Source organism: Labeo rohita, chromosome 1, assembly GCF_022985175.1.
Source record: "Labeo rohita strain BAU-BD-2019 chromosome 1, IGBB_LRoh.1.0, whole genome shotgun sequence".
NCBI classification, from domain to species: domain Eukaryota; kingdom Metazoa; phylum Chordata; class Actinopteri; order Cypriniformes; family Cyprinidae; genus Labeo; species Labeo rohita.
In genome coordinates, this window is record NC_066869.1 from 37,498,872 (window position 1) to 37,513,202 (window position 14,331).

A 14,331-nucleotide genomic window follows, 5' to 3' on the forward strand; every position below is an offset into this window, starting at 1 on the left:
CACTGTGTTTTTGCTTTGGCTCTGTTTGCAGTATCACACACCTGCTCTTACAGCTTAAAGCTCTTACAGCTGCAGAACCTGTGCAGAAAACACTACCAACTCAAGTTTAACAGTTATTTTTATCAAAAATAAACATGTTGGATAATACAGTGGCCCTAAAAATGATTTAGACACTTAATCCATGCATCCAACATATAAACATTGCACTTTTAAGCTGAAATTGTTCACGTCTAGAAGTTCTAAATACTAAAACAACTGATAAACTGTACAAAACTATATGAAAACTGTACTAAACAGAAGTATGTTGAAAGTGTCGGTAACACTTTATAATAACTTTCATTAATAAATCATTAACAAACATTATATAATGCTTCATATTATTTAATGATTAACAGATCATTCAAGTAAAATAAAATGCTTACTTTTATTAGGTGTGATACGGTAAGATTAGGGACAGGTTTGGTTGTATGGGTAGGTTTAAGGGTTGGTTAAAGTGTACAAGGGTCAATTTGACATTGTTTTGATGAATAAACAAACATTTTCTTGAAAAAAAGTATTCTTTTGTTGATGTATGATTCAAGGAATATCCTGAATAATGATATACAGTAGTATGCTAATATACAGTAAGTTGAGGCAATAACAACATCATTTGCACCCAAATTACAATGTGTTATGTCCTTAGGAAGCATTTAGCCAACTACTAAGCACCCTTTACACAAACATTGTCACGGCAGATGAAACCCCTCTTATCATCCAAGATGCTCATGTCTTTCTGTCCTCAGTCGTAAAGAAATTATGGCTTTTGAGGAAAGCATTTCAGGATTTTTCTTCATATAATGGACTTATTGGTGCCCTGAACTTCCAAAATGTAGTTTAAATGCAGCTTCAAAGGGCTCTATACGATCCCGGCCGAGGAAGAAGGGTCTTATCTAGCGAAACGATTGATCATTTTTAAAAAAAATAAAATAAAAATTTGTATACTTTTATACACAAAAGCTTGTGTAGCACAGGCTCTGGGATGTGCATTCACATACTGTTGAATCATGTCGAAAGGTCACGCCGTACGTAGGCGGAACTACAGACCCAGTGTTTACAAAGCGAATAATTTGTGAATGTTTATAAACGTTTACTAATCATTATTATCTTTATGAGCAGTCATCTCAATGGCAAAAAAAAATGTCCCAAATGACCTGAATTCCATTTATTTACATGTCTTTACAAATCATTTATTAAATGAGAAGTCCACTTCCAGAACAACAATTCACAAATAATTTACTCACCCCCTTGTCATCCAAGATGTTCATGTCTTTCTGTCTTAATTCGTAAAGAAATTATGGTTTTTAAGGAAAGCATTTCAATGTTTCCACTTTAGTTGTTTAGTTAACAACATTAACAAGCCCATTATACTATATTTTTTTATAGCCGTGTGAATGTACTTTATGTAATGATCTGTTAAGCATTATATAATATTTGTTAATGGTTTATTAATAAAAGTTATTATAAAGTGTTATCAAAATTCTGGTTGTATTCTACCACTAGGATGTAACCAAATATTCATGATTGGAGGACCAAAGATGAAAGAATAGTTCACTGAAAAATTAACAAAAATTATAAGCACTAATATTAATTTTTTAATTTAATTTTTTATTTATTTGTTTGTTTGTTTTTTGTGTATCATTTAGATGGAGATGCATTTATATAATATTATATAATATTATTTATTTTAAATTGTTAATATTACTCATGTAATATTAATAAAAAGTTCAAAAGAATTTATTTAAAATTATAATATTTTGTAACATTATGATGTTTTTATTTTATTTTAAACCCAAACTTGAATGGTAGTGTAAGTACATTTTAAAAAAAGGGCAAAAATTGTTAATATGTATAAAAAAAATTATCGATACTAATAAATTCCTAACAGATTCTCATTCGTCCCTGCTTCTTTTAGCATTTAGCGTTGTAATATTTGCATTTAGCATTCTGCAGCATTAACATACTAAAAGTATCAACCCCAGAGTTTTCAGTGTTGCATCCTCTAAAACAACAATTAGACCAATGCCAAGACCAAAGTAATTGCAAAACTGACAAAGAGGAATCTAATTTGTTCCAAAGTTAGAAATTCTTATTTCATTTCATGTAACTTAATGAAATTCATAAACATGTCCATGTATTTTGGAGGCCACTGTATGTTCATAAATGAGATACTTATGCGCAGTTCCTCCAGCTTTTATAGAACACGCACATCCTGGCTTGTTTACTGGTTGAGTTTGCTGCCACCATGTGTAAACAAGCAAAACATGTGAAACTTTTATGTAGTTTCATCATTGTGTGTATTATATGTACACACAAGCTGCAGTGTGTGTAAGGTAGGTGAAGCATGTGTGGGCACTTGTGTAGTCGACTACTTTCAACACACTAAGGTTCACTAGTGTTCACTCTTCGTTTGTTTGTACACTGTGTGTGTTTTGTGTGATCTCTGTCTCTCCATGCCCTAACGTTGTCACTCTCTCCACATGTGTCTTTTTCCCATGATGCACCTGCTTCTTCACCTCATCTTCACCTCTGTGCTGTATGTTCGTTCGGGTGGCGGGGCATCCAGCCTCCTAAAAAGAGGTTGGATTATAATCCTGACTACTCCACACATGCTGTGGCACAGGTAAATCTACCTTCCTGTCCATCCATCCATCTTTCCTTTGTGGTTGCTCTACTGTATATCTCAATCATTCTCTTTCACTTTCTTTTCCTCCTACTCCATCATTTATTTACCAGATGGCAAATGAAAAGAATTTGACGTACATACTGTTTTTGTTTTTTTTTTAAGTTTATTATAGTACACTGTAAAAAAAAAAAAAAAAAAAAAACTTTTTTGAAGTTGTAAATTAAACATTGTTAAAACGTATTTAACAAGTACTATTTCTCTTTATAATTCAAATTTTCATGTTTAATTTAGTGTGTTACTTGCCATTGCTTATTACTAAAATTTACTAGCAATTTATGAGTGAAAACATTCCTCAAATACAAAACTAAGTGTGAAACAGTTAGTTCACATTATAAAAGTCACTTTATTCAAGGCATTCCTAGAGTGTCAGATGAAAACAATGCTGAAAATTATATAAAAAATATATTTTCATAACTGCTTTTTTAACCCTTTGGGGTCTGAGGGGCCTTTAGGGGCCTGGAGAAGTTTTGCCATGGCCTGACATTTGTGCTTTTTTCAGTTTCTTATAAACATATTAACGTCTGCACTATATGTATATTTAACGAGAAAATACAATTTCTGTCTTTCTAATTCAAATTCAAAATTTCATGTTTAATTCAGTGTGTTACTTGCCATTTCTTTTTAATCATTTGTAAAATTTACTAGCAATTTATGAGAGAAAATGGTTTCTACACCAATTTTTTTCATGTGTATTCTTTACAAGAAAATATTATTTTAGTGAATTGAAATTTCATGATTAATTCAATGTGTCACTTGCCCTTTATTGTAGTTGTCATATCTACTAGAAATTTATGAGTGAAAACTTTTAAAATAAATCTACAATGCATAGGTAAACTTCTATTTAAACTATACAAACTCATATTTTATTATTAGAATAAAACAACTGAGTGAAACAGTTAGTTCACATGATAAAAGTTACTTTATTTGAGTGTCAGATGAAAACAGTATTGAAAAATACAGCAAAATATTGAACACCCACCCATGCTTTTCTATAACTGCTTTTTCAAAATCAGATTGTTCTTTTAGAATTTGTATATTAATTGTAAAGTTTATTAGAAATTTATGAGTGAAAATTGTTTCTACACCATTTTTTCATGTATTTGCTTTAGAAGAACTTATTGTTTTAGTGATTCTAATTAAAAATGTTATGATTAATTCAGTGTGTTACTTGCCTTTTTTGTAATAGTAAAATTACTAGAAATTTAAAATAAATCTACAGTGCATATGTTTTTATAAACTGTACAAACTGTACAAAAATACAAGACTAAATGTGAAACATTAGTTTACATGATAAAAGTCACTTCTTTTGAGCTTTCCTGGACTGTCAGATGAAAACACTACTGCAAAATATTGCAAAATACTAAACACCCATCAATGCTTTTTCATAACTGCTTTTAAATATTTTATTTTATTTTTTTGTAATTTATATATTAATTGTGAAATTTACTAGCAATTAATGAGTGAAAACTGTTTCTACACCATTTATGTGTATGCTTTACAAGAAAATATTATTTTAGTGTTTCTAATTTAAAATTTCATGATTCTGTTACTTTTTTAGGTTTTTTACTAGGTTTTTTTTTAGTTGTAGTTGTAGAAATGTGTAAGTGAAAATTTTCAAAATAAATTTACAGTTTACAAACTCACTTTTTAATAAAAAATACAAAACTAAATGTGAAACAATTAGTTCACATGATGAAAGTCACCTTGAAAACACTACTAAAAAACTATAGCAAAATATTGAACACCCACCAATGCTTTTTCAGCTTTATTTTAATATTTATTTAATATAAATATTAAATTTATTTTATATAGTTTTTAAATACAAATCAGATTATTTTGTATATTTTATTTTGTTGTCTGATTTACTTCCTTTGCTATTTATGTTTTTCGTCTTAAAGGGAGAGTTTATCCAAAAATTTTAAGTCTGTCATAATTTGTTCACCCACATGTCGTTCCAAACCTGTATGAATTGATTTTTCTAGCAAAACATAAAAGAATATATTTTAAACAATGTTGGTAACCAAACAGTTTGGTTCGGTTTGGCTTCCATTGTATGGACATTGAGACATTTCTCACAATATTCTAATTTATGTTCCACAGAAAAAATAAAATATAGGTTTGGATTGACTTGAGGATACGTAAATGATGACCCTGCAATTTTCTCGTACAATTTTCCTCTGATGAATGAATGTGTTCATGTGCATGTTTGTGCTATGCGTTTTTCTGGCTTTGTTGTTTTAAAACATGTTGTTTGAGAAGAGTCACATGCTTACAAGTCCTACAGAAATGCACTTTTTCCTGCGCCTGTAGATTGGCTTTTTATTTCTCTTCCTGTATGACCTAGGATCAGCATCGGTGTATTATAAATGCTTTGTCGTCGGTAATTGCTTTCCTTTCTTTTTTCTGATCCAAGTCGCAGAATGAACACCAGAGACTGCTGTATTGTGCTCAGATTTGTTGTAATTCACCCCAGGCTGAGTCAAAAGAAAGGAGGCGTGGCGATCTTGGACAACATAATAGACAGGGCTTCTTGTGACCTGGTGCCACGTGCAGTCCTTCTGGATTTGTACTGTTTTGTTCACTTGCTTTTGTTGGGCTCCGCTTACTGCGGTGCCCCAGTCCTTTCTTTTATTCTCACAGGAGGTCAAAGTTCATTTTCATAGTCTTCAAGGTGGGATTGAGAGATGTGGAACCCTCGTCGGTCACGGCTGTCTTTGCGCATGCGGGGGGAAGGTTTTGATTGTGGCGCAGCACGGGAGTGTTACACTTCTTTGTTCCCATGGATCTCACTCTTTTCTTTTGTTGTCTGCTCTCTTTCAGTCATCCCTCTATCTCTCGCCTTCTGAACGACCCGAGGGCCCTTCAAGGTAAGCTCAACTTTCATTCTTATGCCAGCTTTTCTCACTCCGGCTGTTTAAATTCCCATAGAGATGCCTATGGGATATCCAGTGGAGGACAGAACCTGAGCATCCTCAGTCTAATTTAATGTACTCATGTTTTAAAAGCTCTGCCACTCTATTTTTGTCACTGTGTGTGTAGATATGAATTTGACATCCCATATTGTTGCGTGTATTTGAGTATTAATTGTTCATACCCCCTACTGCTTTCAGATCAATTCTAGCTCAAAAGCACTTGCTGTTCATATGGAATTTATGAAGTATAGAATATGGGAACCCATATTTAAGATTGTTTAATGTGTAGAAAACCCTATATTCAGAGTGTCACTGTCAATGTAAGTGAAAAAAAGGATATTGTTCAGTTATTCTGGATGCTGTTTCCATTTTCCAAAATGGTATAAATAGCTTAGTCATTTGTATACTCTGATTTTCACAGAAGCATTAAAATTACACAATTGCACAATTACATTTGCTTTGGTTATTTTATTTTATTCTTGACCTGTGATTTTTGGGGATTCGTAGTTCTGCAAGTGACTACAGAAAACGGCGAAAGTCGGAACCATCTGTCACTCAAGCCAACACAGGAATTGAGCAGAATGCCAGTCAAGTATTTTCCCGCCCAGCTGACTCCAATAAAGCACAGACGCTGAAGAAGCCCACCATACGTTCCTCCCCCTCCTCACCATCCAGACCCAAAGGTAATTTCAGACAATCATACAACTACATATGCAAACGGAAGATGTCAGAATGATTAAATCTAAGACATTTCAGTTGTGCATCATCGCCTAATGGCATATAAACTAGCGCTACATTACTTTTTGCAGAGGAAGTGTTTGATGGATTTACCTGTTACGTTTCTCTCTGTATGTTTTGTTTGCTTTGTGGCAGAAACGAAAAAGAGATTATCACATTTGTGACCCTGGATTACAAAACCACCCGATTTTTTTAAATTGAGATTTATACATCTGAAAGCTGAATAAATAAGCTTCCCATTGATGTATGGATTGTTAAGATAAAACCTGATGATTTTTAATAATTTTGACCCATACAATGTATTTTTGGCTATTGCTACAAATATACCCATGCTAGTTAAGACTGTTTTTGTGGTCCAGGGTCACATTTGTGGTTAGACCTAGACTTAGCGAAATGTGTGAATTTTTGTAGAAGATCACGATTATGTGAGACTGTATGTTCTCCTCTTTCTTTTCTAACTATACTGACACATTCTCACTAACTGTCACTTATTCTGAAACCTGTTTTCTCTCGCTTTGTCATTTTCTGTCAGTTGAGCTCACTAACCAGCTTTCCTGTCTCCTCCTTGTCATGCTGCGTTGGATGTTATTTTAATTCACAGCTGGAGACGCTAGTGAGTCACTCTCCTCCTGTATGAGCTCTCCAGGTATGGAGCGCCCTTCCTCTCGTCTCTCCTCAGACTCCCTCACTATCTCCACACCAACCTGGCGTGGCTCCAAGCGCTCCATCTGCTTCAAGAACGGTTGGCAGACAGGCCGACATGAAGCTACGGAGACTTGGAGTAGCGTTGACGACGAATCTGTCGTGACGCCTTCATCACCACGGCTCAAATCGCGCAGCTGTGATGATTTGTTGTCTGATGGACACGGTGCTAGTAATAACGGGAGAGCGTCCACTTCTGTGACTACCACGCGCTCTGAAAGTGCAGGTTCGTTGCTTGATGAAGATGCTCCACAGAAGCCTCAAGTAAAAAGTCTTACCTCATCTCCCAGGGGGCGCCGACATCACCGGCGTAAGATGGCACACGATGCTCCAGGTTTCCTTCAGCTCTACAAGAAAATGCACCATATAGACCGTGAGCAGCTATTGCCCTCAGAGGTGATTCGTTCGGTACGTGCACGAATCCTTGAGCTTGAACGGCTACAGCAACAACAGAGGCACAACCTCCACGGTTGGGCAGCTTTTGGTAGTGAGGTACCACGACACATGGTCCCAAACCGTATATCGGAATATGAACAGCTTATCCAGAAATCAAAGTCCATGCCAGACCTTGGTGATGAGAATGCCCCGTCGGGCACCACCACACCTGGGTCCTCTAGGGCCAGCAGCTGTCCCAAACGACGCTTTTCTGTGGAATCACTTTTGGAAGAGGAGGATCCTCCTGAAAGGGCTCGAAGTCCCCCTGAGGGACAACCAAGACCAGGACCAGACAGCAGTAGCCTGGGGCCAATTCATGGGAAGAACCAGAGGCAGCATCAAGACTACTCAGACAGCGAGCAGGACGCCTGTGCCTCGGAAATGAGCGACATCCACATAGAAGGGTCTTCATTGTGTAGCGAAAGCGACCTTGATCATTGCTCACTTACCTCATCGGAGAGCTTCTTCGGTTCTGGGCAACATCACCATCATGGACACCACCACGGACACCGTTACCACCGCCACCATCACATGCACCAGAGTGTGGGTCAGAGTCAAGGTTACCAACACCGCCACCTCATCAGCACCTGTAAGGGTCGCTGTCCGGCATCCTATACACGATTCACCACCATGCTAAAACACGAGCGACAACAAGAAAGGGCTCGGCAGGAGTCACACCCTGCCGCCACATCTCCACTAGCCCAACAGTCACCCAGTGAGTCAGGCCTTTCCAAACTCGCCTTCCTGGTCAGTCCTGTGCCTTTCCGCCGGAAACGAGGCTCCCCGCCAACCCAGCGTCGACATTGCAGAAGCGGTCGGCCGAAATCCAAAACCGCAATTTATGAGGCTTTAGATGCCGCTTTGCAGGACATTTATGACCACATAAGGGCGGAAAGGGGGCAAGGACCAGCAAGGATGCCTGATGATAGCATATTGCGGCGGTTATTGGAGGAGTTGCTACCAGACGTGCCCAAACGTAGCTCCTCCTTGCGGGCTCAGAGAGGGTCCGGCTCCCCCTCCTCGCCCCATGTCCACCAGCCTTACCATGGAGCCCACCAATGTGCCTCCTACCAGCAGCAACACCACCATGCAGACGCCTCCAACAACAACCAGCATAATGCTAATGCTAATGTGCACTGCTATTCAGGTGCAGCTTGTTCCCAAGAATTTTCGTTTTGTATTTCCTCACGTCATTACCTCAAACGTTCCCTACCGAAAAAGATGCACGCGCTTTCACTTCTTTTCCACCTAATTAGTATGCTTTATTAGCATGACACCAAGTGTCCCATTAGATATTTAGATTATCTTACTATTTATCTAATTTCCTTTGACTATTTCCCTGCTGAAAAAAACAGCTAAAACCAGCCTAAGATGGTTGGTTGGTCTTAGCTGGTTTTAGCTGGTTGTTCCAGCTGGTCTTCCAGCCTGGCCAGCTAAGGAAGTGGCTAAAACCCCTCTAAAACCTGGGTGACCTAAAGCTGGATGACTAGCTAAATCCAGCCAACCAGCTTAGGCTGGTTTTAGCTGTTTGTTTTTCAGCATATATTGAAACAGAAAGTTTAAACTGTACATAAAGAAGAAATCAACACAGTTTGTTTGGGACGTTCTCATTCTAGAAAGTATTTTGATTGGACCAAAGTCCATTTTCAGTATTTTTGTGCTTTTTTAGAGTACATTAGCTTATAGTAAGCATTAATGCTAACACAAAAACTTTAAATATGAATACATGGGAGATGTTTTTCTTTATGCCAGTTTTATCGCTGCATTTCATTCTGTTTATGTGCAACAACAGAAGTGGAAAAGAAGTATTAGCAGTTCACAGAAATGTCTGTCTGGTATATGCATGATGCGTTTTACTGAGCTTAATTTTCCCTTTTGATTTTGTGCCCCTGCCATTGTTTTTGTCATGTGCTGATGTATGAAATACTGTTGCAAAGACACTTATTTTCTTTCTTTTATGTACTGTATTTTGTATGTATTTCCTTTTTTAAATACATTGTTCTATGATGACTAATGTTTGGGTCATTTTTTGTCAAGCGCATGCCATTTTTACATCATATTGTGTATATCCAGATCATCCCTTATTTTTTTCTTTGACCCCAAATTTTTAATAAATTTTTGTACATTTTTAAATGGTCTCATTTTCCTTTTGACACCAATGGAATGCAAGTGGTGCCACTATGAACTCAATTTTTTTCATTCTGCTGACATTTTCTTTCTTTCCACAGATCAGGGCTCTGATACAGGACGTCTCACACCACAAAGCAGAAGACCCACGCCAGAAAGAGAGGTAGAAATACTGCTATTTTTACATGAACTAGTTTTCCTTTAATTAGAACAATGTTTTGAAACCCGCAGGGAAAACATCATTGATTAGTGAATAAGTATTAGGCGATCTTAAATCTTGAATCCTTATTGTGCTATGCCATAAATCCCATGACCTTCATTTTGGTCAAGGTCTCAGAAAATATGGCTTAGCAGTGCATATTGTTGGATAGCTGATGGTCTTTTTGCTTGCCTCGTAGGTATCATCTAAGCAGATGACCTATCTTATATTGTCTTCTCTCCTCCATCAGAAACAGTCTGCCAGGGCTATTTATGATTTTAAAGCTCAGTCTGCCAAGTGAGTATATATATGCAGAAATCTGAGAGACTCTGTCTGGCGCATGCAGATAACATCACAGCATCTCACTGAATTTGTAACTGCAAGGGGCTTTGTCAGCTTTTTGTCTGTGAAAGTGTGAAACTTTACTCTCGTCTAGCCATTCAAAGCTTTTTTTGTTTATTTTGAGTTTTCTTATGTTGCAGTTTTTGCGCTTGTGCTTTATGCATACTGACTTGCTTTGTCAAATTGCTGTCTGCATCAACAATTGAGCTCTGAGCTGTCGTTGCATGAAAGTGTCAGCTTGCATGAAAATGCATGCTAATAAAATCTGTAAAAAATTCCAAGGCCCATAGATTTCAGTCTGAAATTTCCGTATCACTGAATTCATTGGGTAATACATTAAAAAGAAAAGGCCTCACACATTAAAGGAGAAGTTCCAGAACAAAATTTACAGATAAGTTACTCAGCCTCTTGTCATCCAAGATCCAGATGTTCATTATGTTTCTTGAGGAAAACATTTCAGGATTATTCTCCATATAGTGGACTTCAATAGTGCTCCCGAGAACTTCCAAAATGCAGTTTACATGCAGCTTCAAAGGGTTCCTTACAATCCCAACCGAAGAAGAAAGGTCTTACAGTATCTAGCAAAACGAATGGGCATTTTCTTAAAAAAAATTAAATGTATATATATTTTTAACCACAAATGCTCATCTAGCTCTGCGATGCGTATGCGTATTCAGGGTCAATACAGTTAGGGTATGTCGAAAAACTCTATGTCGAAATCTTATTTTCTCCTCCAACTTCAGAATCGGCCTACTTTTCTGTTTGACCTTTTTGTAAAGAACGTTTGACCTTATACCTTATTTGCAATTTCACTTTGTAAACACTGAGTCGGTACTTCTGCAATGACACAGGATGATTTTGAAGTTGGAGGAGAAAATGAGATGGGAGTTTTTCGACCTACCCTGACCGTATTGACCCGGATTACACAGAATATGCATGCGCATCGCACAGCTAGACAAGACAAGCATTTGAGGTCAAAAAGTATATAAATTGTCTTTTTTTTAGAAAACGACAGATGGTTTTGCTAGATAAGACCCCTCTTCCTCGGCTGTGATCATTTAGAGCCCTTTGAAGCTGCATTTAAACTGCGTTTTGGAAGTTCAAACTCATGGGCACCATTGAAGTCCACTATATGGGAAATAACACTGATATGTTTTCCTCAAAAAACATAATTTCTTTACGACTGAAGAAAGGAAGACATGAACATCTTGGATGACAAGAGGTTAAATCATCTGTAAATTATCTGTAAATTTTTGTTCTGAAAGTGAACTTCTTATACTAGTAACAACTTATATTTAATAAATGCCAGTGATTCCAATGCCTGAAGAAGTACTATTTATTCTCATTAAGATTTGAAAGCTACAACAATATAAAGGAAAACTGGCTGCATCAGTAGAAAAAGTACAAATGTGACTGATACAGAAGGTTGATTCAATTGTATCAATGGTATAAATGTTCTCTTTAATGTCTATGTACTGCATGCTTATGGTCACATATGCATGTTTCTTGAACATTGCAGGGAACTTTCCTTTAAGAAAGGTGATGCTGTCAACATCATCAGACAGATTGACAGTAACTGGTATGAGGGGGAACACAGAGGAAGGATTGGAATTTTCCCCATCTCTTATGTTGAGGTCAGTGTGTAAATAACATATTTAGTTAAACTAAACACACACTTAAAGGGATAGTTCACTCAAAAATGAAAATCCTGTCATTAATTATTCACACTCATGTCGCTCCAAACTTGTAAGAGCTTTGTTCGTCTTTGGAACACAAATTAAGATATTTTTGATGAAATCCGAAAGCTTTCTGACCCTGCATAGACAGCAATGAAACAGACACATTCAAGGCCCAGAAAGGTAGTAAGGACATTGTTAAACAGTCCATCTAAAATCAGTGGTTCAACCGTATAGTCCAAGTACAAGAAGCTTCATAATGGGCTACTTTAAATATGTCTTTACTACCTTTCTGGGGCTTGAACATGGTAGTTGCAATGCTGCAGGGTTGGAAAGTTCTTGGATTTCAGCAAAAATATCTTAATTTTTGTCCCGAAGATGAACAAAGGTCTTGTAATGACATGAGGGTGTGTAATTAAAGACAGAATTTTCATTTTTGACCAAACTATCCTTGTAATTACATTCCCTGTTGTTTATCTCTTATTCTCTTCTTCAGAAAGTGGCATCTCCAGAGCGGAGGCAGCCTGTCAGGCCTCCTCCCCCAGCTCAGGTTCGAGAGATGGGAGAGGCCATAGCACGATACAACTTCAATGCTGACACTAACGTGGAGCTTTCTCTTAGAAAGGCAAGTGTAACACACCCTACCATCTTTTAAGCTCTAAAACATGCAAAACACCCCACCATGAATCGCATTTCGTTTTGTTCTTCAACTTCAAAATCATCCTACATCGCTGTTTTACCTTTTTTTGTTTGATCTTCTCGTGAGCTAGTGAAGTGAAGTGAGCTACTCCCTTAAAGCATGTTTTTCTTGTTGTAGGGGGAGCGAGTGATCCTTCTAAGGAAGGTGGATCAGAATTGGTATGAAGGAAAGATTCCTGGTTCAAACAAGCAGGGCATTTTCCCTGTGTCCTATGTCGATGTGATCAAGGGCTCTCCTTCCAAGAGCCCCAGTCGCCAAGGAGACACGCACACATACAGGGCACATAAGGTAAGTCTTTATAGCACCTGTTTTGGACTATCACACCCACAAAGTCTGTCCTACAGACTTTATTTAAGCGAATGACTTCATATATGTCTCCCTGCTTTCTTTTTCCTTTACTCAAGCACTATACAGAGTCCTCCCATTTGCAGTGTTTTGATTCTGCCACTAAGACTCACCTTCAAACAGTCACTAGCGAATGGCTGTCCCTTACATTGGGTGTCTCCACCACATCCCCATCTTCCTGTGAAAGTCCAGTCCCACCCACTCCTCCTCCATTACCCAGCAATCTACACTGCACAAGCCCCCAATCCCCTGCTCCACTTGCGCGAAGGTTCACGCCACCACAAAACCTTTCCTCAAAATGCTCCCCTGTTCCTAGCCAAGGACCAATCACTTCAAAGTCCTCAAATATTTCTCTTTATTCTTATGAACATCTCTACAGAGATAAACTGACAGCAGTAGATGTACCACAAACATTCGGTTTACCAGTGAAACGGATCACAGACCATAATCAAGATCTGGAACGAAAGGGACATGATGGTAAAAAGTTCTTAGAAGATATGCATTTAAAAGAGCAAACCTTGAAACAAAACTATGACCCATCCAAGCTAATAAACGAAGCTGATCCATATGGTGAGCTTATGTCGATGTTTCTGAAAAATCAACTTTATAATGAACTTCAATTCAAATTGGGCATTCGTTCAAAAAACAAGGCTAATCAAGAAGTATTACCTGATAAGCCAATGTCCATCAGTCCAAGCCACAAATCAGAGAATATACTGGATAAACGTCATGATATCTACGAGAAAAAGGCTGAGGAGGTGCTGTCAGTTATTTTGAATGAGAAAACAGAGTTTTACAGTCCAGTAGCTGCTATAAAATGGGAGGAACTTCCTGAGTTGTACATAAAGGAAGAGGACGATGAAACAAACAACAGATCAGGCTTGGAGACTGTATCAAATAAAGAGGTAGAACATGCAGTGTGACAGAAGCATGCTAGTTTGGTTGTGTGCAGCGAGTAAAACCTTTTATTATCTTATATATAAGTTTAACACTAAATTTTTCAATTTTGAAATAATTCTGTAATGCAAAACATTAGTTGTATGTTCATTGACTAAATTAAAGGGGCCATATCAAACATGTTTTTTTTTCTCTTGTAAGTCCACATATGTATGTTTTGCTACTGAACATTAAAGGCCTGTTCACACTGAGAACGATAACTTTTGTTAGCATCCACACCAAGAGACAATAACATTCTCGTATTCCTGTTGAAAAAAAAAGCATTTGCTGGTTAGGTTTTGGTTTGAAGCATGGCAGCTGGTTTGAGCTGGTTTAAGCTGGTCTTTAATTGATCATGATCTGGTTATAAGATAGTTATGTGCTGGTTTAAGCTCATTGGGCTGCAATTGTCATACTTGGTGACACAAATAAGTATAAGTCTGAAACCATTTGCAGTAGACATGGTTTGAAGCAAATCGTGACTGGAGCAACAAGAA

At 37.4% G+C, this 14,331-nt stretch overlaps 1 protein-coding gene across 8 annotated transcripts in view; it reads left to right on the plus strand.

Moving 5' to 3' along the window:
• Positions 1–14,331, plus strand: part of sorbs2a (sorbin and SH3 domain containing 2a) — a 68,983-nt gene that overhangs the window by 44,947 nt on the left and 9,705 nt on the right. For 4 of the 8 annotated variants that reach the window (XM_051106978.1, XM_051106986.1, XM_051106940.1 and 1 more), the window contains 10 exons: positions 2,603–2,659; positions 5,543–5,589; positions 6,142–6,317; positions 6,974–8,656; positions 9,738–9,799; positions 10,035–10,132; positions 11,697–11,811; positions 12,350–12,478; positions 12,671–12,841; positions 12,958–13,803. In XM_051106978.1, the coding sequence (XP_050962935.1) occupies positions 2,603–2,659; positions 5,543–5,589; positions 6,142–6,317; positions 6,974–8,656; positions 9,738–9,799; positions 10,035–10,132; positions 11,697–11,811; positions 12,350–12,478; positions 12,671–12,841; positions 12,958–13,803 (3,384 nt within the window). The remainder of the gene's footprint in view (positions 1–2,602; positions 2,660–5,542; positions 5,590–6,141; positions 6,318–6,973; positions 8,657–9,737; positions 9,800–10,034; positions 10,133–11,696; positions 11,812–12,349; positions 12,479–12,670; positions 12,842–12,957; positions 13,804–14,331) is intronic. The other 4 variants (XM_051107002.1, XM_051106995.1, XM_051106950.1 and 1 more) reach the window with 3 other exon arrangements.